This window comes from Musca autumnalis, unplaced genomic scaffold, assembly GCF_047663935.1.
Source record: "Musca autumnalis isolate F117 unplaced genomic scaffold, ASM4766393v1 scaffold_2, whole genome shotgun sequence".
Taxonomy (NCBI): Eukaryota; Metazoa; Arthropoda; class Insecta; order Diptera; family Muscidae; genus Musca; species Musca autumnalis.
The window spans coordinates 30756409-30782734 of NW_027411755.1; the positions used below are offsets into that span (position 1 = coordinate 30756409).

The 26326-nt window shown below is 36.1% G+C and overlaps 1 protein-coding gene across 3 annotated transcripts in view; it reads left to right on the forward strand.

Annotated features, from left to right (window-relative positions):
• The first annotated feature begins 5858 nt into the window (after nt 1-5858).
• The window catches only part of LOC141393855 (protein spitz-like), a 139956-nt gene continuing 119488 nt past the window's right edge, over nt 5859-26326 (forward strand). The window contains exons 1-3 of one of the 3 annotated variants that reach the window (XM_073967415.1): nt 5859-6016; nt 14401-14773; nt 14847-15274. In XM_073967415.1, coding sequence (XP_073823516.1) covers nt 14411-14773; nt 14847-15215 — 732 coding nt within the window. In that variant the 5' untranslated portion in view covers nt 5859-6016; nt 14401-14410 and the 3' untranslated portion in view covers nt 15216-15274. Of the gene's footprint in view, nt 6017-10257; nt 10357-14400; nt 14774-14846; nt 15275-26326 lie in introns of those variants that run through there. The other 2 variants (XM_073967417.1, XM_073967416.1) reach the window with 2 other exon arrangements.

The window sequence follows — 26326 nt, forward strand, 5'->3', positions numbered from 1 at the left end:
AAAATGGCTGAAATTTGGTACGTAGTCTTCTTTAGGGATATAAAACTTTCCCCCGGAATATTGCCGGTATCGGTCCACACCTTCATATAGCCCCCATAGAACGGTACCTCCCGATTTTCGGTATTTTGAAGGTTTTAGCTTCATTATCACACCGAAATGGTTGAAATTTAGTACTTAGTCTACGTTGGCGGTATAAAACTTTTCCCCATAACTTTGTCGATATCGGTCCATGCCTTCATATAGCCCCCATAGAACGGTACCTCCCGATTTTCGGTATTTTGAACGTTGTGGCCTCAATATTCCACCGAAATGGCTGAAATTTGGTATTTAGACTTCGATGGGGGTACTCAAACTTCCCCTTTAAATTTGTCGGTATAGGTATAGGTCCACGCCTTCATATAGCCCCCATAGAACGGTACCTCCCGATTTTCGGTATTTTTAAGGTTTTAGCTTCATTTCCCTACCAAAATGGCTGAAATTTGGTACGTAGTCTTCCTTAGGGGTATTGAACTTTCCCCCAGAATTTTGTCGGTATCGGTCCACACCTTCTTATAGCCCCCAGAGAACGGTACCTTCCGATTTTCGGTATTTTTAAGGTTTTAGCTTCATTATCCTACCAAAATGGCTGAAATTTGGTACGTAGTCTTCTTTAGGGATGTAAAACTTTCCCCCAGAATATTGTTGGTATCGGTCCACACCTTCATATAGCCCCCATAGAACGGTAACTCCCGATTTTCGGTATTTTGAAGGTTTTAGCTTCATTATCACACCGAAATGGTTGAAATTTGGTACTTAGTCTACGTTGGCGGTATAAAACTTTTCCCCATAACTTTGTCGATATCGGTCCACACCTTCATATAGCCCCCATAAAACGGTACCTCCCGATTTTCGTAAAACTGAAGATTGTGACGTCAATATCCAAACGAAATGGCTGAAATTCGTTATTTCGTCTTCCAAGAGTTATAAAATATTCCAGAAGAGTATTATAAGTATAGGTCCACGTCTTCCTATATCCCCATAGAAGCGTACTTCTTGATTTTCGGTATATTTTAAGTTTTAGCCACATTCTCTTACCGAAATATAGGAATTTTGGTATTTAGTCTTCTTTGAGCCTAAAAACTTTCCGTCAGAAGTTTGTCGGTATAGATCGACGTTTTGAAATAGCCCCCATAAAATGGTGCCTCACATTGTTTTACCGAAGTCTTTTTCATACACGAAAGGAAACTAATTATTCCATGGTATAAGTAAAGAGGTAGATTTAAATGAAAAAAATCTATAGAACCCTTGTTTTTCTTGAATTCCTAAAACTTCAAAATAAAAGCAACAAGTCGGTTTGTTTACAATGCATTTTTTGAGCATTTTATAAAAAACGCGAAAAATGAATGAAGAGTTAAGTTTTTTCCACATAATCGAGTTGTGAATATGATAAACTTATTGTTTCAATGCAAATCTCACCAATTTCTTCCATACAAATGGTCTAAAAACAATTTTAAAAATCATTGAATTCGATTGTTTTTAAAATTGTTTGGCATATTATTCAAACACCACACACACATACACAGTTTGTTTATATTGTTTTGAAGTTTTAGGCATACTCGAATGAAAAAATTTAAACTGACATAAAGCTTTGGCTAACCTTTCTTATTAAACCATGAATTATTCCATTTTACTTCAATACAACTTATGGTGGAGGGTATAACAAGTTCGGCCCGGCCGAACTTACGCCGTTCTTACTTGTTTAATGCTTTAATCCTATCCAGAACGCTTTAGAATCTAAAAAATGTACAATTGTGAAATTTTCTTGGTCAAAAATTTTAACATTTCGAGTTGTTTACATTGAACAGGTGACTAAAAGTCAGCTGATCAGACTTGCAAATTTTTGCGGGACAAATTTTCCCAGCAAAAATTTGCAAGTTCTCAGTCACAAAACTCTCCAAAAATCTCTCCAAACTCGCTCTCTTTTGCTGGATAATTTTGTTATCGAACAGCATTCAGCAAAAATTTGTACGAATTTGTACAAATTATTGGGTTATCGTACACACCTAATATTTTACTACCGCAATTAAATTTTTTGAATTGTCGACTCCACTGGCACTAGAGTTTTCATGCCAGTACATTTTTGAACTGGCTGCCAGTGATATGTCGAAATTGAAAAAGAGTTGCAGAGACTATTAAAAAATCCATGTAAATTTTTGTTGCAAATATTTAATGCATTTTTTCAAAAAGCTTACGAAACACAACTAATACATCTCGGTAGCTGCAATATATTAGTGGTAAATAAAGACATAATTTGATGTTTTTCATGAAAATATAGGTTGACAAATAATTTCCCTCTGGGATTATACAATATTGAAAAGACGGCAATACCAGGTTCATTATGTTTATGATTGAAAACAATCTTTTTAAAACGAAATAAAATAATAATAATAAATTATGTTGTGAATTTTGTTTTAATTTTTAAATATAATGCAATTTTGTGTGTTATATGCAGCTTAAAATAATTTTAAAATTGAACTTGCACTGGCATGTGTAAACGCACAAGAAAACTGTATGCCAGTCGAACACTTTTTCTGCATTTTCGAGTATAATACATGTACTCAATTGGCACCAATTGACTGCATGGTACAATAATACAGGTAGAATTATCATGCCAGCTGATGGTAACATAATGTGTCAACTGCATTGAATTGATGTCAAATTTTGACACCTTTTGTTACCAACAATTGCCGATGCGGCTACCTGTGTATTTGTACCATGATTGACTGGCATGTGTAACTGCAGCGATAGTGATATTTAATTAATTCTTATTCGAGTTGAGCTGTTAAGGCCTGGGTACATAAGCTGGCTCGCCTGATTGCCTTGCTTTCCTGCTTCATTTCTGACATAATAAAAAAATAAAAGAATAAAGAAGACAGAGCAAATTTCTTTTATCAGAAGCAAGCAATATAATGCGGGGCATACACTATACTGCCAAACTGCACTGCCAAATGAACCCTTGTGTACGTGTGTGATTGAATAGTGTGTGGCATTCCTTCAATCCATATTCCAAAAATGATGAATTTTCCTCCAAAACTCGATTTTGGGCTGAAGTTTTCCAATTTTTTTAATTTCCTCACAAATAATATTTGTTGTTTTCAAAAATTATTTGTTGGTTACTTGGAAAATAAACAAAATTCATCGGATTGAAAGAGGTTCATTTACAAAATCAAAACTATTTTGATTTCAATCCTGCCAAAACTACTCCCAAATACATTGACAAAAACTTCAAAATTTACTAATACTATTACAAATGCTGTCGTGCATGCCGATAGTGTATGCCCCGCATAAGCAGGCAAGGCAGCTTATGTACTCACCCCTTTAGTGTTATATATTTTTTTGTTTTATAGAATTTATGCGCTTTATTAAAGAGTAGTAGCCAATGGTTGTTAATTTTTATAATTGATAAAGATGAGTTTTTCGTAACATTATTTAGGGAATAATGTGGAACGAATTCAGTTTTCTACCAGATGACGGAAAAAATCTGAATTTTTTTAAATTGTAAGTTTTTTCTTAGTAGCCGGCCTTCTGCCAGTGATTTAAGACTTTCTCCTATGGACAGGAGCCAATTTACGGCACGAAAACAATTTCTTTTTTATATTATTTTTTTCTTACCATATCTCGGGAAGTATGAACTTCCCCCAACAAACTTTATATTTTTGTAATTAGGACGTAAAGATCTACCTGTGGTAAATATTTCAGATTTTTCCGCCAGCTGGTAGAGTATTCAATTTATGCCAATAATATTGATGATATGTAGTAAATTAATGTTTTTTTTCTAAAATCTTTAAGTTTTCTTATTTTAGAAGTTTTGCATTTTTATGGGAGCACAAACTTGATTTTTTATTCAAAAACTTTTTTATTTTCCTACTCATGTCGATATTTAAATGCAAGATCTATTTAATTTCATCGCGGTTAAACGCACTACCATTCACATACACACAAACAGACGCGTTGCCAATAACAAACAAAACAAAATAGACACCAAGGCACATTTATAGAAGGTAGAAGTGACAATCAGTTGTATTTTTACTTTTTTGTAAATTTGGTTTTCAAAATGTAATAGGGTCTTTTCGTGAAATTTGAAACTTCGAAATTTGCTACCATAAAATACTTCTTTTCATCATAAACGTGTAATAAAAATACCTACGAGTGTTCTGAATGCGTTATACAGTCGAAATCGCTTATAACGTCGTCGTTTATAACGTCATATCGGTTATAACGACGATATCCAAAAGTCCCAAATCTCTGGGGCCCTTTATAGCCCTATCGCTTCTAACGACATATGGACCGTGTGTACTATGCTTTATATGAATTTGCCTTTGCCGATGGGCAAAAACAACGAAATGAGCGAATGGAACAAGATGGACAAAAGTAACGAGATGAACGAAATAAACTATATAAACGAACGAGTCGGATATCGTCCGGTCAAGGTAAATTTATAGAAGCATGTGCATGAATTACAACAGCTATCAAATTTACATTGTTTGTATTGAAAATTAATTGTTGGTATTGAAAATTAATTGTAAAAAAAAATATTGAATATTATGCCAAGTTTACACTTGCGCTCTAAAATCCACTGGATTTCACGAAATCCTGAAATACATCCCGGTGTTTACACTTATTTTTTTGTTGATTTCAAAATATCACAATGATCAAGGTAGATTCATATGCGGAGCTGATTGAACATGAATTTTCAAAACAAGTTGTTGTAAATTGAATTAGTCATCAAGAATATATGGCAATATAGAACATTACATCTTTATTTCGAAAATTATCGTAAAATTATCTATATATCGTATTAATTGTGTATAGTACTAACAAATGAAAAAATAAAAAATGATTTTATCGTTGAGACATCATAATAATTAATTTTGATAGATAAACGTTTATTCAGAACCTGCAGCAGTTTTCCCGTTTAGTGCTAAAAATGCGTTCCCGTACTCTGAAGTCTAGCAAGACTTGCAATTCTCTTTAAACAAAAATAGCGCCGAATAACACCCTATTCTCTGCCATACAATTTTGGCCTAGCAGCATGTTCGTTGGCATCTAAATACGATTGCTGATACGTTGATTTGCTGCAGTTTTTGCAATTTCCGTAATTTTTTCGTTCCCATATTTTTTAAGAAATTTGTATGGGGAAGCAATTTTTGACAATTCGCTCTTTTTTCTAACATTACCACTGAAAAAGTACGAGAACACAATGAAAAATAGCATTGTAACAAAGTAATTTAATATTTTTTCACATTGTTTACAAATTTTTATACTAAACTTTTTTGTTGCAGCAATTAACCATCTACCTTGTTTATTGTGATACGTGAAAACTGTTGCAACTTTTGGTACTTTTTCAGACAAAAGCAGGGTTGTATATCATGTGTACTGTGATTTCGATGTTGATTTCACTGAAATCACGAAATGAGATGATTTCATTTTTGTATGCGAAATCATGATAATTTTTGCTTGATTCCGCGCGAAATCACGAAACGCCTTCGAAATCACGAAAAGACGTCGAATGTAAACCAAACATTAGGGTCGTTCCAAAAATTTTCTCAGGAAAAACAAAAATACATACATACATTTTGAAAATCCTCCAAAATAGAACAAATTTGAATGCCAATGTAAATATAAAGCATTCAGAACTGTCGTAGGTCATTTTTATTACACGTTTAGGAAGAAAAACAGTACTTTATGGCAGCAAATTTCGAAGTTTCAAATTTCATGACTAGACCCTATTACATTTTGAAAACTAAATTTACAAAAAAAGTAAGAATACAGCTGATTGTCACTTCTACCTTGTATAAATGTACCTTGGTTCCGGTCGTTTCTTTCTCGGAATAGTTCCAATGAACTAGTTCGTTCCGGTACTACACAACTCTACAATTAAGAGAACGCAAATAAATATTGGATTTTAAGCGTAAATAATCAAAATAAATTTTCCAACTTTTATTAAATGAACAGATCTCTCTGCTTCCAACAAGAGGTAAGTCAATGAATAAAATAATTGCAGAAAAGATTTTCCGTTTGTTATGGAATGTGACGGAAAAAATTCCAATGCCGCCCAACACATCTTTTTTGTTTACACACCAAAGAAACGTAAAAAAGGCGTAGTAAAAGAATCTAACCAAACAACAACAAAAACACTCATAAGACGCAATTCCCAATTTCTTTTCTCCGTTTAACGTAAGAAAAAAAAGATGGACTTGATTTTTGCATTGTTTTCCATTTAGTGTTTAGGATTTTTAAGGAAATTGATTGGACCGGTATTCCTCTTCTATTTCTCGAGCCATGTTCGAATAAAACAGATTGTTTAATTGTGAATAACGAGGAGGGTCGGCGAGATGTAGCTTTGCTTTTGTACCATCCACACGAAAAAAAAAATAGCGAGTCAATGTGCGCATTTTGCCGGTATTGTTTTTGTATTGTAATATATACAAGAAAATACCCTGCAAACATTTTCTGTCGCGTGCTTGACGGAAATGTCACCTAAAAGCGATTGTGGTGTCTGGTGCTGCGACAGTAGCATTTATATCCCAAGAGGTCTTAAGACGGGTTTACACGCGCACGCCCGATTTTTTTGAAATTTTTACCACAGGTAGGTCTTGTTGCCCTTATCACAAAAATATATATATATCGTCTAGATGTAGTCCATACTTCCCGAGATATAGGCCTTTAAAGTTCCAAAAATATGTAGCCGAAGGCCGGCTAATTAGAGAAAAATTAATAATATAAAATAAAGCTTTGGCTTAAATCTAGTTTAGTAAAAACTCTCCGATTTTTTCGAAATTTTTTCCATAGGTAGATATTTTTACGCTGATTACGGGAATGTAAAATTTTCTTGGGGGACGGACCCGGTTACCCGGTTATTCGACCCGAAAGTCCGGGTACCCGGTACCCGATAGACCCGGTTCTACTGAACCGATTCTTACAAAATGGGTATCGTTGGAAAGCTTATGAAAATACCTATCCAACAGTGGTGGGGTTATCTCCAGGGGTTCAGGGGTTCCAGGGGAAGTTATAACCAAAATACCTCTTTTTGGACCCGGGTTTTTCCATAAAACCCTCAAAAAGTCGAAAAAGGGCCCATTATGGGTGCTCAATTAATTCACGTAATTTTATAGCTCATACTTCAACCTTTCCAAAATGGTGCCATTTGTTATAATACCTTCACTGGGTCCAGAGATATTGACCTTAGAATGAGAGAAAAATTTAAAATTTAGAAGAAAATGTTGTTCCCATTCCCTAGATTTGAACCTGTCCATAGGAGAAAGTCTTAAATCCCCGGCCGAAGGCCGGCTACTTAGAGAAAATTTATACTTTAAAAGAAAATGTTGTTCCCATTCCCTAGATTTGAACCTGTCCATAGGAGAAAGTCTTAAATCCCCGGCCGAAGGCCGGCTACTTAGAGAAAATTTATAATTTAAAAGAAAATGTTGTTCCCATTCCCTAGATTTGAACCTGTCCATAGGAGAAAGTCTTAAATCCCCGGCCGAAGGCCGGCTACTTAGAAAAAAATTTACTTAAAAAAAGTGATGAATTTAGAAAAACTCTGGACCCAGTGAAGGTATTATATAGGCTTTCCAACGATACCCATTTTGTATAATCTATAATCTACAGAATCTATCGGGTACCGGGTACCCGGACTTTCGGGTCGAATAACCGGGTAACCGGGTCCGTCCCCCAAGAAAATTTTATATTCCCGTAATCAGCGTAAAAATACCTACCTCTGGAAAAAATTTCAAAAAAATCGGAGAGTTTTTACTAAACTAGATTTGTTCCAAAGCTTTGTTTCCATTGCCTAGATTTGCACATGTCCATAGTTGAAAGTCTATTTAGAAAAAAATTTAATGTAAAAGAAAATTTTGTGCCCGTTCCCGAGACTTGTACCTGTCCATAGCAGAAAGTCTTAAATCCCCGGCCGAAGGCCGGCTAATTAAAGAAACATTTATAATTTAAAATCAATTTTTGTTCCCGTTCCCTAGATTTGCCCCTGTCCATAGGAGAAAGTCTTAAATCCCCGGCCGAAGGCCGGCTATTGCAAAAGAAAATTACAATTTAAAAGAAAATTTGGAACTTTAATGGCCTATATCTCGGGAAGTATGGACTACATCTAGACGATATATATATTTTTGTGATTAGGGCAACGAGACCTACCTGTGGTAAAAATTTCAAAAAAATCGGGTGTGCGCGTGTAAACCCGTCTTGTTCTTCCCCCAAGAGATAAAAATGACTACAGCTGAAAACACATCTAACGTTTGCGTAAAGTTTTGTGTCGTTTTTGCCGTTTTTACACTGTTGGGCATGATGGCAAAAAATTCAAGTTCTTTTGAAATACCTATATGCCGGCAAACAGATCAACGCTGGACTTTGGTGTCGGCGTCACCCTGTTGTTGTTTTTTTCTCAACGCCCAAAACACAACTTTACTCAAACGTTGGCTTAAAGGCCTCGTCACATAAGAGGATTTCTAGCTTAATTCATTAAGTTGCATGTTCTTCCGGCTTTCAGTCAAAAGTCAAAATATGTGTGTGCTGAAATCGTATGCTTTGACTTTTGACTGAAAGCTGGAAGAACATGGAACTTATGGTCTGTTCCTTTATGGGTACTTTACACGATATGTATTTTGCATATGAGTTGTCACTTCTCCCATACAACATGTATATGCAAAGTGACAACTCATATGTAAAAAACATATCGTGTAAAGTACCCATTACTTTTAAAAATGGTAACAGTGGCAAAAAATGGTAAAAGTGGTGAACTGGTCTCATATAAATTGTATGCTTTTTAAAGTAAAGGAGCACTTTGCAGGTTAAAAATGGTAAGAAATGGTAATCTCAGGCACGTAAAGGAACAGAGCTTTAATGAATTAAGCCAGAAATCCTCTTATGTGACGAGGCCTTAAAGCAGGCATTGCCAAAAACACACATTTGCAGATTATAACTTGCGCTAGTGTGAGTGGAATCGTAAACAACATAACCCTGCCAGCAATTGGAAGTGAGTTTTATCTAATTTTATAAATGAGGATCTTTTTGGTGTCTAATTTTCTGTAAAAATGCGACATTTGTCTAATATACAATAACAATTGCATTGTTATCCCATTTGTATCGTATCCAGTCACCATTTAGAAAAGAATACGATAGACAAATAACAACAATAACATATGTATCTAAAAATAAATGTAAGCTATCTCATTTATATCCCAATGAAGGATGGAAATTAGATAGACATATCTATTTTCCATCCTTTATTTGGATACAAATTAGACAGCTTACATTTATTTTTAGAATTGTTGTAAGTTGAACAAATAAGACTTTTGTACACAGATGGTTATATACGCAGGTGGTGCAATGGTAAGCATGCTCGCTTTGCAATCTGAATGTCCGGGGTTCGATTACCAGGTCAGGCGACATCACATTTTTCAAATGACAAAATTAATATAAGCGACAATTCCTGAAACAATTATAAAAATATAATGAATTAAATTAAATAATAAAAAACCAAAAAGTTAAAAATAACCCAAACAAAGGATTAACGACACAACAATAAAACAAAACATAAAATAAAAAGGAATTAAATTAAGTTAAAAAGAAAATCAAAATAAAATTTTGTTCTTTTTTATTTATTATTATTTTAATCAAGTTTTTAGATATATTAATGTTTTATAGTTAAAAAAAGATTTGTCATTAAAAAAATGTCGACTGGCCTGGGAATCGAACCCGGGCATTCAGATTGCAAACCGAGCATGCTTACCACTGCTCCACCGATATTATCGTTTTAATAACTTTCTGAAGTGTCCAATTAGACACTCAAAAAAAGTATCTAATGAGTGGAACAGTCCTTCCCGAGAGCATGATCTTTTTGGATAAGAATGCGACTATCGCATTCGTTTGTGCAATCTAATTGAAGTGACTCATTGGACAATAAACAGATAGCAAATGTTGGCAGGGTTTATAGTGTACGTGTGTTTCGTATTCCCGCGGGCATAGGAAAGTTGCTATCCATTGCATTACAGTGCCATATAATACTAATAGTACGTTTAGACTTATAAATCCACTCGATTTCAAATGTCAATTCCATAGTATATACGTCAAATAAATCGTAGTTCTAAATCCACTGGATTTTATTTGACGTATATTGTATGGGATTGACAGTTTAAATCATAGTATAAGTTCATAGTCTAACAGACGTTTAAGATAGACTAACGGCCTTTGTATGTTCAACGTTGTGCAAAATAAATGTAAACAATCGCTTTTTTGATATAAAGGAAGTCACGCAATGGATTCTACACAAGGATACAAAGAAGTTAGCATGGTTTAATAAGAAAGGTTAGCCAAAGCTTTATGTCAATTTAAATTTTTTCATTCCAGTATTCCTAAAACTTCAAAACAAAATACACAAAATGTGTATGTGTGTGTGGTGTTTGAATAATATGCCAAACAATTTTAAAAACAGTCGAATTCAATGATTTTTAAAATTGTTTTTAGGCCATTTGAATGGGAAAAAATCGTCAGATTTGCATTGAAACAATCATTTTATCATATTCACAACTCGATTATGTGGAGAAAACTTAACACTTCATTCATTTTTATCGTTTTTTATAAAATGCTCAAAAAATACATTGTAAACAAACCCACTTGTTGCTTTTATTTTGAAGTTTTAGGATTTCAAGAAAAACAAGGGTTCTATAGATTTTTTTCATTTAAATCTACCTCTTTAGTTATACCATGGAAGTTAGTATGAATGGTTCAATGAAATTGTTTTTGTAAAAAGGCAACTCTCGCTTTTTAACAGAATGTAATGCTAAGTTTACATTTACGAAATCCACTCGATTTCAACTGTCAATTCCATAGCTCAAACGTCAAATGAAATCTCATCTGGATTTCCTTGACGTTTAATCTATGGATTTGACAGTTGAAATCGAGTGGATTTCGTAAATGTAAACCAAGCATAAGTCTCTTAACGGATACGCATTTGCTGAGAGAACGTACATTTACTAGGCGTTTACACTAGACAGTTTGTCTTCAAATACAACTCTGATTTACTAACACATACATACATTTATCGTTTGTCTCCCAGCTGTCCATCATTCTTTCACAGACAGCCGGGTTAACAAAATTTTGACATTTTTTGTAAAAATGTGTGAGATAATAATTGAAATGTGTTGAAAACAAAAGAACATGAACAAAAACAAAATATGTGAACGGAAAACAAAAGGAATTCGATGATTTTCATTCATAATTTTACAACTGTTTTTGCAGTTGTCTGGACGCCTACGTCATAAAGGCAAGTTGTGGGATTTTGACAACCAATACATGAAGTCAACTGTCCTGTCATTTGTAAACGCAGGGTTAACTTCCAAATGTTGGCAGGGTTTCAACAAGCAAATCAACATCATTGCCAACAGTTGTTAATTGTAGAATTGGTGAAAATATTTGAAAAATCCCATAGAGATCCTCAAAAACATATTTATTCTTGACCCATCTTTACTACAATGGTTACGAGTTGGTGCTAATCGTTGGCGGTTTTTGCAAAGAAGTTTGGCGGATCTTAATAAACAGTTGATGGCCCTAAACAGTCGTCTTTATGTAGTAAGAGGTAATCCCAGTAATGTGGGAAATCAAGGATGTAAAATGCTATGATGTGCCTTTATTAGAGGATTTGTTTAAGAATATGGATGAGTTGGGCGAGGAGAAGTTTCCGGCACATATGAACCGGAAGACGCAGTAGGGTAAAAGATTAAAGATAATGCCGCCTATATTGCCACTTGTGGCAATCACAGTAAAAGATTAAAGATAATGCCGCCTATATTGCCACTTGTGGCAATCACATATTGCCATATTGACATTTTGTCTGAGAGGAAAAAATCGTTGCAATTGATAAATTTTTAGAACTAGTTCTGCCATGCTTACGAATAAACAAGTAAGAACGGCGTTAAGTTCGGCCGGGCCGAACTTTTTATACCCTCCACCACAAGTTGTATTGAAGTAAAATGGAATAATTAGTTTCCTTTCGTGTGTGAAGAAGACTTAATACTAAATTTCAGCAATTTCGGTAAAACAATGTGAGGCACCATTCTATGGGGGCTATTTCAAAACGTCGATCTATACCGACAAATTTCTCACGGAAAGTTTTTAGGCTCAAAGAAGACAAAATACCAAATTTCCTATATTTCGGTGAGAGAATGTGGCTAAAACTAAAAAAATACCGAAAATCAAGAAGTAAGCTTCTATGGGGATATAAGAAGACGTGGACCTTTACTGATAATACTCTTCTGGAATATTTTATAACTCTTGGAAGACGAAATAACGAATTTCAGCCATTTCGGTTGGATATTAACGTCACAATCTTCAGTGTTACAAAAATCCGGAGGAGGTACCGTTCTTTGGGGGCTATATCGAAACGTAGACCTATACCGACGAATTTTAGTCAGAAATGGGGCAATATGAAAGCGTGGACCTGTACAGACATATTTCTGGCGAACAGTTTTATATCACATTGAAGACTAAATACCAAATTTCAGCCATTTTGGTGGAATATTGAAGACACAACCTTCAAAACACGAAAAATCGGGAGGTACCTTTCCATGGGGGCTATATAAAGGCGTGAACCTATACCGACAAAATTCTGGGAGAAAGTTTTGTACCCCTAAAGAAGACTACATGCCAAATTTCAGCCATTTTGATAGGATAATGAAGCTAAAACCTTCAAAATACCGAAAATCGGGAGGTACCGTTCTATGGGGCCTATATGAAGGTGTGGACCGATACCGACAAAATTCTAGGGGAAAGTTTTATACCCCTAAAGAAGACTACGTACCAAATTTCAGCCATTTCGGTGTGATAATGAAGCTAAAACCTTCAAAATACCGAAAATCGGGAGGTCCGTTCTATGGGGCCTATATGAAGGTGTGGACCGATACCGACAAACTTCTAGGGGAAAGTTTTATACCCCTAAAGAAGACTACGTACCAAATTTCAGCCATTTCGGTGTGATAATGAAGCGAAAACCTTCAAAATACCGAAAAACGGGAGGTACCGTTCTATGGGGGCTATATGAAGGTATGGACCGACACCGACAAAATTCTGGGAGAAAGTTTTGTACCCCTAAAGAAGACTACGTACCAAATTTCAGCCATTTTGGTAGGATAATGAAGCTAAAACCTTCAAAATACCGAAAATCGGGAGGTACCGTTCTATGGGGGCTATATGAAGGTGTGGACCGATACGGACAAAATTCTAGGGGAATGTTGTATACCCCTAAAGAAGACTACGTACCAAATTTCAGCCATTTCGGTGTGATAATGAAGCTAAAACCTTAAAAATACCGAAAATCGGGAGGTACCGTTCTATGGGGGCTATATCAAAACGTGGACCCATATATCCCATTTTCAATACCAACCATCCTGCAAGTAATAACAACTTCTGTACCAAATTTTGACTCTCTATCTTTAAAATTGCGAGCTGTATCTTGATTTCAACAGACAGACAGACGGACGGACTGACGGACGGACGGACGGACGGACATGGTCAAATCGACATAGAATTTTATGCTGATCAATAATATATATACTTTATAGGGTCTCCGACGAATATTTCGATGTGTTACAAACGGAATGACAAATTTAATTATACCCTCCATATGGTGGAGGGTATAAAAAATAGTACTAAAGTTCTAGTCCCAATTTACATTAGGCGAGTTTATTTGCGGCAATTGTCAGTTTGTAGGTGAGAGAGGGTGCTGAGAGGCAAAGGGTTACCATATGCCTCACCTCTCTCTCATACAAAATGACAATTGCGGCAAGTAAACTCGCCCAATGTAAATTGGGACCTACCGATAGCAAGAGTGTTGTCAACGTTTTTTTCGAACTTTTCATTCATAATTTTGCGTATTAATTTTAACGATTTTTATCGGTAACTCTTGTGCCAGACACTAAAAATAACACATGAAAATATTTTAGCTTTTAGGAGAGAGCGGCGGTGAAGGAGCTCCCTTTCTCCCTTCTTACCCATAAGCTAAAACATTTTCATGAAAATTTGCATAGTCTGTCACAAGACTAACTTAAAAAATGAGTTACAGAATGAGTGATGAGTATTAAAGTCTACCAGACGGTTATGATGTTCTAAAAACGGGCTAATGTTGGGCCTGTAACTTGGAGTACCGCTATTTATGTGCGGGATGTGTACTTTAAACAACTGTACGTCGGCAGTTCCACACCACATTTGAAACGACCTTTGAACGGTCCTTAAACTGCACTTGAACGACAATTTCATGTGTTAATATGTGGCTCAATATAAAACTTCTCAGGATAAAACCATTATCTCAGTATATTTTCAAATCACAAATAAATATCAATTTTTTTATAATTTCAGAACAACAACAATGTCTCAATCTACACCAGCTAGCCAAGAATCACAACGTCAGACGGATACACCTTCACCCAATACCACAACTTCAACACCCCTATCCACACCAAATTCATTGCATTCATCCAGTTTTTTACACGATCACTCAGTTTCGTCGGCGGGGAAACATAAATCTGCTTTCCTGCCATATCGGCCACAAACAACGGTACTCACCAATCTACAAAGAGGCAATACCGAGGCAACATTTTGCCCAGTTGAGGTTAAGCTATCATTTCATGAACGTGCAGGACAAGGCGAACTAACGGATGAACAAATCGAACAACAAAAATCTATAAATATTGATTTTAAGGACAACTTTGGTTTTACCCCGCTGCACTGGGTGAGTAGGAAACTTATTTTCCCTAATTTCCAATATAAGAAGTTTATTAAATTTGATTTTGTATCCCTTTAAGGCTTGCTACTATGGTCAATTGGCCACAGTCCAATCGCTGGTTGAGGCTGGTGCCAATATCAATGACGAAGCTCCTGAAATGGTTACACCTTTAATTTTGGCCGCGTCGGGTGGACATCATGAAATTGTTCGCTTACTTTTGGACAAAGGTGCCGACTCTTCACACATGGATATTGTGGGTAATACAGCTTTAATGTATGCCGCAGCCGGAAATCATCCTCACACATGTAATGAGTTATTGTCTCGAGATCCTGATATGACGGCGACAAATGAAAATGGTGATACTGCCTATGCCCTAGCCATAGAGAATGGCTCAACGCTATCACAAGCTGTTCTTGAGCAATATTTAACAGCCGTTTTATCGTTATGACATCCATTGCAACCGAAAGAGGACATAAAAGAGGATTTTGTTCTGAAAGAATGAAAGAGGTAAGTGAGATTATGATTAGCCATAATAAGAGATAAATAAAATTGTATTGAAAAGAAAGAATTTCTTGAACGAATTAAATGTAATTTATGAACGTACATTTATAAGCGAACTTTTCAAGAACCTAGTGGATCATTTAAACTTACATTTGTAAGGGAACTTCTGAAGAAACAGAGCTTAAAAAAGACATCTAGTAAATTAGCTATTTTTTTCAAACTTCGATCAAGTGTGGATATCTATCTGTCCACTTTTTCTATTATATCCCCACATAAGTTTTTGTTTTTTATTTAGTGCAGCTTAAATGGCTGTTCGAGGATGGTTTTGAAATGTTTATCCTTGTGATTCTGATTACAATGATGATTTTTTTCCGCGGGAAAGTCCATACTTACCAAGATAATGGTGCGTAAGTTCTAAAAAACCCTAAAATAAAATGACTGATGAACACTACATCCTGGAGTACAGCTATTTATCGGCGAGATGTATATGTTCAGCAACTTTTCAGCACTGCTTTTGGAAGGTTATAACCGTCCGGTCTTGAAGGACTTCAATGATCATCATGAGTTGTGCCGTTCGGTCCTCAAAAACGATCAGAGGAGTAAGGGTATAGCGCTGGCTGAGGAGATTTATAGCTCTACGTTTTGCACGGTCAATGAGGATGCCCCTACCAGAATTAGCGGAGATTGTCACAATTCGCCAAATATAACCGTCGTGTCACCTGGTCTGGCAAATTGCGTCACCTGGCAAAACGTCGTTTCTCTCGTGTCAGACCATCTCCCCATAATTATCTCCATCAGCAGACCGCTTTATTTTACCACCTCTGCACACCGCACTTTCACCATGGAAGCTGATAGGCCGAGTTCACTAAACACCGCTTCAGAGATCTGTCCAATCATTCTAATGTTCGGGCGTTCCGAGTCATCATCCAGCCGCTGGTCGAATACCCGAAGCGATACCAAATTTCCCAGCAGAGGTGACGGGATTAACAAATAAGCGTGATGAGCTACATCGTGCCAACCCCAGTGACCGCAGAGTCAAGTAGTTGACACTGGAATTTGACAGGTTGGTCTGTGAGCATAAACGGATCAAGTGGCTAAATCACCTGAAGATTTGGAACATTGGAGACGGAATTAGTGAATTGTGGGCAATGGTGAAGTCATTCTCGAACCCTGAAAGAAGTAAGCAAGGACTTCAGTCACATTTGACGACGTTATGCTGACCGATCCGAAGAGGTGCTCAAGTTAGTTTAATGGACCATTTGTCGAGCATACTGGGAGTGACAGGGCGAAGGGAAGAGTACTACGTCGCATTAGATCTCTTCCTACCGAGGATGAACCACCACAATTTACAATGGATGCTGTTGCGAATGTCATCAGGAACGCAAAATTATCTTGTTGGGTTCTCCATGGTAATGTTGAAACAGCTGAATGTGCCGGGAGTTGAATATATCACTAAAGTTCTCAACCTGTCGCTAGCCACCCACTTCGTTACCGAAGTCTGGAAAATGGACCGGGTGACCCCGCTACTGAAGCCAGGTAATGATGCCAGCAAAGGTGAATGAGTACGGAACATGTTTGCTTTTGTCGCCTGTAGTAAAAGACTCTTGAGGCTTTACCCCATTTCAACGTCAGAAATGCTGTGTAGTTGCCGATCATCAGCATGGCTTCTGTAAGCAGCACAGCACAACAGCAGCAGCACTGCACGCCATCTCCTCGAGGATCAACCAGGGCAAACCGTGCGATAGAGCAGTGATGGTGGCGCTTGACAGCATCGAAAGCTTTTGATACTGTCAAGCATTTCACGCTCTTGGAGGACATCGAACAGACTAACCTCCTGTCAAGCTTGAAACTTTGGATATTCAATTATATGTGTGGACGCTAGTCGTATGTAGAATTCAGGAACAAGAAGTCGAAGCTCCATTAGAGTGAAACAGGAAACTCCCCAAGGTGGGGTTATATCTCCGGAACTGTTTAACCTCTACTTTTCCTGTATTTCACCGCTCTCAAGATGGCATTGACATCATTACGTTTGCGAATGAAATCTTTAAAAAATCTACGTCTTTTGACCACTTTTGTTGCTGCTAAAAAACTTTAAAAAATCCACGTCTTGTGGACTCATTGGCTGCTGCTAAAAATCTTTAAAAACTCCACGTCTTGTGGACTCATTGGCTGCTGCTAAAAATCTTTAAAAACTCCACGTCTTGTGGACTCATTGGCTGCTGCTAAAAATCTTTAACAAATCCACGTCTTGTGGTCTATTGGATTGCTCCCGATATTCTTTAAAAAATCCCAGTCTTGTTTCCTCTTTGGTTGCTGCTAAAAATCTGTAAAAAATCCACGTATTGTGGCCTCTTTGGTTGCTGCTAAAAATCTTTAAAAAATCCACGTATTGTGGCCTCTTTGGTTGCTGCTAAAAATCTTTAAAAAAATCCACGTATTGTGGCCTCTTTGGTTGCTGCTAAAAATCTTTAAAAATCCACGTCTTCTGACTCTTTGTTTGCAGCTAAAAATCTTTAAAAAATCCACGTCTTATGGCCTCTTAGGTTGCTGCTAAAAATCTTTAAAAAATCCACCTCTTGCGACCTCTTTGGTTGCTGCTAAAAATCTACGTCTTGTATCCGCTTTGGTTTCTACTAAAAATCTTTAAAAAATCCACGTCTTGTGGCCGCTTTGATTGCTGCTAAAAATCTTTAAAAAATCCACGTATTGTGTTGCTCCTAAAAATCTCAGCCAAAAAAAAATTGTTCTTCTCATTTAAAAAAATTGAACCCCTCCTTATTTTAATTTGGTCCATACATGCGTTGTTGTGGTTGCAGCAGCAACAACATTTTCATTCATTTAAAATATCATCTGCACACACCACCCACCCACACCATTGCCTGCCTGCTCAGTTGGCGTTATTTGTAGGCTCTACAGATTGGGATCCAAAGGAATGTTAGGGCCGGCGGATGGTAGAACGGCGAACGGTTGGAAAAAGCATTTAACTTCACTCACTTGTTGTCTGTGTTGTTGGGTGGGTAGTAAATAACATGTGTATGCCACAATGTGAGGCATGCATTCATGCTGCTCTTTTTCTGTTGTTGTTGTTGTTGATTGTTTTCGTTTTTGCATCACAGCTTTTTGGTATTTGCCTTCTTCTGTGGCAATATGTCAATAATGACGTGTTGGCGTTGTATGCCGATCTCGTTTTGTTTGTATTTTTTGCACTTTGTTGTTGTTGCTGTCGTTTTGATTTCTTTGTATTTTCACAGACTTTTTGCTGCTGCTACTCTAAGTACACATTATTGCATTATTACTGACGATTTAATTTTTCTTTCGTTGTTGTGGTCGGTCGGTTGTGCTGTTGTGTATGCAAAACGACGAACCCTCTATGTTGTGGCTTCTTCCATCATCATCATCATCATCATCATCGTTGTCGTCGTCACTTTGAATTGGGGCTTTGGCTTGTCCTCAACTTCCTGAGTAACTCTCGAGATACTGCATTGCATAGTTTTGTTCTTCTTTTTTGCCAGACCATTGAAAAGCGCCAATGACTGGCTGGCTGCCTCTTTGCTGGGGTGATTGGTTGTTGTTGTCTTTTTTGTTGCATTGTTGTTGGGTGGGGTGTAGTAGTACTACTCTAAAATGGAAATGGTCTGAATTCATGGCATGCATTGCATTTTTTGCCTGCTCTTCTTTTTACTCCATTCTTCTTAATTGTTGGAAATGTATGATAATTTTCTTGCCATTGCTTTTTTACAACTTTTTAATAGACTTCATTCGAACTAGCCCTCCCTCCACTTTGCTGCCAGCTCCAATTGCCGTTTGTATCCTCCTCGTTATTTAATGTTGCAAATGTTGCCGTGGGTTTTTCGTAAGCATCCATAAAATAGTTTTTTTTTATTGATTGGGAATAAAATGTTGTGTGATGACCTCTTTTTTTTTAGCTTGCGTGTGGATAGTAGGAAGAAAAAAGGTCACAAAAAGAATGAATGAAGAATACATCCGGTATTTTAATTGATGACTTTTTCCCAATTTTTTTATTGGTATATGAAGAAAGGAATTACATTTTCACGATTAGGTTGACGAGTGTAATACTAATGGAAAACGCTTGTTTGATTATAGATCTGTAGAAGGATTCTGAAACGACACAATTACAAAACGTGGATTTTTTAAAGATTTTTAGCAGCAACCAAAGAGGCCACACACAAGACGTGGATTTTTTAAAGATCAGCAACCACCAGACGTGGATTTTTTAAAGATCAGCAACCACCAGACGTGGATTTTTTAAAGATCAGCAACCACCAGACGTGGATTTTTTAGCAGCAACCACCAGACGTGGATTTTTTAAAGATTTTTTAGCAGCAACCACAAGACGTGGATTTTTTTAAAGATTTTTTAGCAGCAACCACAAGACGTGGATTTTTTAAAGATTTTTTAGCAGCAACCACAAGACGTGGATTTTTTAAAGATTTTTTAGCAGCAACCAAAGAGACCACAAGACGTGGATTTTTTAAAGAATTTTTTGATCAATCCAAAAGGCCTTATTACGTTGATTTTTTAAAGAATTTTTGGAGCAATCCAAGAGACTACATTACGAGGTTTTTTTTAAGAATTTTTTGATCAATCCAAGAGGCCACAAGTCGTGGATTTTTCGCAGCAACCAAAAAGCCACAAGACGTGGATTTTTTTTATAGATTTTTAGAAGCAACCCAATAGGCCACAAGACGTGGATTTTTTAAAGATTTTTAGTAGCAACCCAATAGGCCACAAGACGTGGATTTTTTAAAGATTTTTAGAAGCAACCCAATAGGCCACAAGACGTGGATTTTTTAAAGATTTTTAGTAGCAACCCAATAGGCCACAAGACGTGGATTTTTTAAAGATTTTTAGCAGCAACCAAAGAGGTCGCAAGACGTGGATTTTTTAAAGACTTTTAGCAGCAACCAAAGATTGCACAAGACTTGGATTTTTTAAAGATTTTTAGCAGCAACCAAAGAGGCTACAAGACGTGGATTTTTTTTTAAAAAATTTTAGCAGCAACAAAAGTTGCCACAAGACGTGGATTTTTTTAAAAACTTTTAGCAGCAACAAAAGTTGCCACAAGACGTGGATTTTTAAAAGATTTTTTGCAGCAACCAAAGGGGCCACAAGGCGTGGATTTTTAAACGATTTTTTGCAGCAACCAAAGAGGCCACAAGGCGTAGATTTTTTAAGATTTTTGGCAGCAACCAAAGAGGACACATGACGTGGATTTTTTAAGGATTTTTGGCAGCAACCAAAGAGGCCACAAGGCGTAGATTTTTTAAGATTTTTCGCAGCAACAAAAGAGTCACAAGACGTGGATTTTTTAAAGACTTTTAGCAGAAACCCTAGAGGTCACAAGACGTGCATTTCTAAGATTTTTAGCAGCAACAAAAGAGCCACAAGACGTGGATTTTTTAAAGACTTTTAGAAGCAACCAAAGAGGTCACAAGACGTGGATTTTTTAAAGATTTTTAGCAGCAACCAAAGAGGTCACAAGACGTGGATTTTTTAAAGATTTTTGGCAGCAACCAAAGAGGCCACAAGGCGTAGATTTTTTAAGATTTTTGGCAGCAACCAAAGAGGCCACATGACGTGGATTTTTTAAGGATTTTTGGCAGCAAACAAAGAGGCCACAAGGCGTAGATTTTTTAAGATTTTTCGCAGCAACCAAAGAGGCCACAAGACGTGGATTTTTTAAAGATTTTTAGCAGCAACCAAAGAGGCCACAAGACGTGGATTTTTTAAAGACTTTTAGCAGCAACCAAAGAGGCCACAAGACGTGGATTTTTAAAGGTTTTTTGCAGCAACCAAAGAGGCCACAAGACGTGGATTTTTTAAAGATTTTTTGCAGCAACCAAGGAGGCCACAAGGCATGGATTTTTTTAGATTTTTTGCAGCAGCCCAAGAGGTCACTAGACGTGCTTTTTTAAAGTTTTTTTTTTTTTGAAAAAATCGACTCGATTTTGGAAAAGGCCGAGTTCAAAACACTTTTCTTAATAAATACAAGTTTATGATTTTTTTAAATCCACGTCTACTGACCAATTGCTACTATTCTGAAAAAATAGTTTTTTAAAATCCAATTTTACTAAAAAAATTAAACATCCAATTTTATTAAAAAAAAATAATAAAAATTAAATAAAATTGCAAAAAATATTTTTTAAAAAAATCAATTTTATTGAAAAAACGGAAAAGAATATTTTTTAAAAAATCCAATTTTATGGAAAAATTTAATATATCAACGTTTGTTGACATTAAATATTAAAAAAAATATATCCAATCTACGTTTTTTGAAAAAAAAATATTTTTTTAAATCTTCGTATTTTGAAACAAATATCTTTTACAATATCCGTTATCATTGAAAAATTATTTCTTGAAAAATTGAAAAATTATTTTTTAAAAAAATCCACGTTTATTGAAAAGTTATTTTTAAAAAAAATCCACGTTTATTAAAAAAATATTTTTTAAAAAATTTAATTTTATTTGAAAAATTATTATTTAAAAAATCCTGATTTATTGAAATTTTTTTTTTAGTAAAATCCACGTTTATTGAAAAATTATTCTGTAAAAAATCCAAGCTTATTTGAAAAATTATTATTTAAAAAATCCTGTTTTATTGAAAGATTATTGTTTAAAAAATTCACGTTTATTGAAAAATTATTGTTTAAAAAATCCACGTTTAGCAAAATTATTTTTTAAAAAATCCAAGTTTATTTGAAAAATTATTATTTAAAAAATCCAGTTTTATTGAAACATTTTTTTTTAAAAAAATCCACGTTAATTGAAAAATTATTTTTAAAAAAATCCACGTTAATTGAAAAATTATTTTTTAAAAAATCCACGATTATTGAAAAATCATTTTTTAAAAAATACAGGTTATTTGAAAAAATATATGTTAATAAACACTGTGCGACACGAAAAAAATTAACCACATTCTGACACCGCAGCGTGATAGATGATGAAAAATAAGAAGACACGTGTCCCGGCGTTTTTCCCTATCACTTCGAAATTCGCGGTTACGGGCCCCCATAGACCTGAGGCCTTGATGTAAAAAGGGATCATTTTGTCAGGCTCATATCTTCTAAACCGGTAAGAATTTGGTTTCACTCGTGGAAGCAAACTTGTAGCACTTGTCTTAGAGAATAACAATTGTGAACACATAAAATCGATTCAACCGCATCTTCAAGGTCAGCATCGTTAAGGTCAAGTTTCCGTTATAAGTTTTTCTCAGATTTTGGCCTACAGAGATAAAACCGATCAAAATTGAATCAAACAACCAACTATAAAAATGTACCTTACATCTCAATAAACAACTTTCTCGAACATACGAACTCTGTAGAAATGGTTCTTAAGGGCCAAAGTAGCAAAACAAATGCTATTTTTATCTTCTTTTTTCGGTTTCTGCTCCATAGAAATTAAACCATTCAAAATTCAAGAAACTAATCAACCACAATAATGTAGCGAATATTTCAGTATACAACTTTGTGGAATAAAGGTCAAAATAGCAAATAACTTTAGAAAATATTCGATTTTTATACTTTTTTCTCCGATTCTGGCCATAGATAGCGAAACGTTCAAAATTCAAGAATAGAAACAACTAAAAAAATTTACCTGAGATCTCAGTAAACAATTTTCTAGAACATATGAACATTCTAGGAGCGGTCCTTCAAGCTCAAAATTCACTAGAAATTATGTTACGGTTAACATTTCCTGATGCTCAGGTCTGGAAATAACAAACTGTTCATCACTCAAGGAAATTTGAAAGGTTTGTTATTTACGGACCTGAACAGGAAAGAATGGGTAAAATTATTGGAATTTTGAGCTTGAAGGACCTCTCCTAGAATGTTCATATGTTCTAGAAAATTGTTTACTGAGGTACATTTTTGTAGTTGGTTGTTTGATTCAATTTTGATCGGTTTGATCTCTGTATGCCAAAATCTGAGAAAAATTTATAACGCAAACTTGACCTTAACGATTTTGACCTTGAAGATGCGGTTGAAACGATTTTATGTGTTCACAATTATTATTCTCTAAGACGAGTGCTACAAGTTTGCTTCCACGAGTGAAACCAAATTCTTAGCGGTTTAGAAGATATGAGCCTGACAAAATGATCCCTTTTTACATCAAGGCCTCAGGACTTTGGGGACCCATAACCGCGAATTTCGAAGTGATAGGGAAAAACGCCGGGACACGTGTCTTCTTATTTTTCATCTTCTATCACGCTGCGGTATCAGAATGTGGTTAATTTTCCATTACTCAAAAAATTACACACAGTGAAATCAACGTTTATGAAACAATTTTTTTTAATCACCGTCTTTTGAAGAAAATATTTTGAAATTTAATTTGTACACCTTTCCGACGATTTGGGGTAAAGTGTTGTGACTGTAGATGGAGACATGTATTCCTCTTCGTCCATCAGAGATAAATATTCCCAAATGTCATTCCAGATGCTCTCTTCCCTGAAACTTTGTGGGACTTTCTCCTCGATGCGATTGATGAAAAGCCTACATTGTTCGTTTAAACTGCTGTTGATCTCATCCAGTTACGGAATGTTTGTTCTTGGAGGAGCTTGGACTGCTCTTGACTGTGAGAGGCAGGTTGACGCACTTGTGAAAGAGATGCCTGAGGGTGCCATGGCACCCACGTCAATATAAGTCGAAGATAATTATTTTTTTTTTGTATATTGAGATATTGATTTGTGGAGTGACCTACGTCAGCCATTCCATAGCCTTCTTACGGCAAGGACTTGGTAACTAAAACTGTTACTCGTTGAGGCGCCCAGTTATCAACGAGGGTCCGTTCAAATGCAGTTGGGATCTTAACTTCAAAACCTCAAAAAACACCGATAGACACTTGGTCGCTTAACACCCAGGTGGCCTCTTTTAGGTAGGAGATCACTACCAAGATAACCTTTGGTTCCTTCATAATTTTCTTCGCTCAAGACAATTCCTTTTTTAATACGTCCTTGCATCGCTTCAAGATTGTTACCCCTGGTGAGAAGGGTCAGGTTGTTATAGTTGTCTTAAATCTTACTGGCCAAAAAATCTCTGAGCAGAACATCTATCTATTCAGTAGACGGCATATGTAGATCGGCACAAAACCGAGTTTAGTACAGGTCACCACAACAGGCCGGATTATCTTAACAGCTCACATACAGCATTCTTAGAAAAAAAACTTCAACAGGTGCATCCAAAGAAGAAAAACATTCGCACTCGATTTCTCATTCTATAAAAAAATCCATAACAAAATGGTGTACATCACTCATACTCCGTCGCACAGTTAATACTTGCAACATCCAACCATATCCTGGAATTGTGGCCATTACTGTACCTACCACACATTGTTGTCATAGTTTGGTATGCAAAATACTTGAATTCCTCCTGTATACACTTCTCATTCCGCACTATTTCCATGTAAGCAAATGCCACCACAAACAGCCAAAGATGCCAACAGCTTTTTTTTCATTTCAGAAGTGACACAACGTATACATGCTGCGTGGATGTGGAGAGTAGTCAGTCTGGCAATATTTGAATGCGTGCCTGTCGGTGGTGGTGGTGCATCCAAAAGGAAGTGCATTGGAATGCAGTGGCATAATAATAATAAAATGACAAAATCCCAGAAACGTTGCAAGAAAAAAATGCAAAAAATAAAGAGAGCAACGTTGACGACTGAACGACGGCGCGACCACAACGAAGATGTTGTGTTCAAGAAAATGAAAATATGTCATCTTGTTGTTGTTGTTGCAAGAACGGAAGTTGTATTTTATGAATTATTTGTATTGTGTGTTTGGTTGGGATCGTCGTATTGGATGTACCACATTTATTGGCTATCAACAATGACTGCGATGCTGGTGATGGTACTGTTGCTATAGTTTCTGCCTGCTGCTGCTGCAACATCAATATCTGTATTATAGTCTTATTATTGTTTTTGTTGTGATTGCACGTGTCTTGTTGGCATCTCATGCATAAATAATTTGCAATACAATTTTTACGCACACACACCGCTAGATATCCAGAGTGTGTCTACTAAAACCCAGAGATTTTGTTGTCTATCAAAATTGTAAGGAGGATGGATGGATGTTTGTAACGGACGGGCGTTTCCAACATCAGTTTCCGATTTTAATTAACCGCACATACACAACTGGAGTATGTTGTTGTTGTTGTTTTTGCATTGTGGCATATTTCTTTATAGTGTAATTCTATAATGGAATCATTTTGAGGTCTACTTAGAGACAGACAGTATTGTTTGGTAAAGTAACTTCCGATAAAAGTGAAATTTTATTGAATTATTCATGGAAGCTGCAACTTCCTTTGTGTAGTGTGTAAGGTCAGGAGGATAGGTTGTGAAAGGTAATTAAACAAAAACGTTAGGTCTTCATAAAGAAGCCCATAAGGTATTTATAAAGAGCCCATTAGGTCTTCATAAAGAGCCCATTAGGTCTTCATAAAGAAGACCCTTATGTCTTCTTATAGAAGAGCTTTAGGTCTTCTTATAGAAGAGCTTTAGGTCTTATAGGTTAACATGAGGTCTTCTTATAGAAAACATGACGTCTTCCTATAGAAGACTATGAAGTCTTCCTATAGAAGGCCATAGTCTTTGTATAGAAGACCATGAGGTCTTCGTTTAGAAGACTACGAGGTCTTCCTATAGAACACCATGAGGTATTCCTATAGAAGACCATGAGATCTTTCTATAGAAGATCATGACGTCTTCCTCTACCTGGTCTTCTGTTCTCTAGGGGTCACCTAACCCGACGGTGATCATCTATTTTATAGAAAACGGTGGAGGACTGCTTCTTTCTGAAAAAAAAGTGCCTTTATAGCATGGGCACCGTCGTGCCAAAGAAGAAAACATTGGCTCTATAGACACTTTTTGAAAGAAAGGGTACTTCTATAGACCGCTTCAGAAAGAAAGGGTGCTTCTATAGACCCTTTCTAAAAGACAGGGTGCTTCTATAGACCCAATCTGAAAGAAAGGGTGCTTCTATAGACCCATTCTGAAAGAAAGGGTGCTTCTATAGACCCATTCTGAAAGAAAGGGTGCTTCTATAGACCC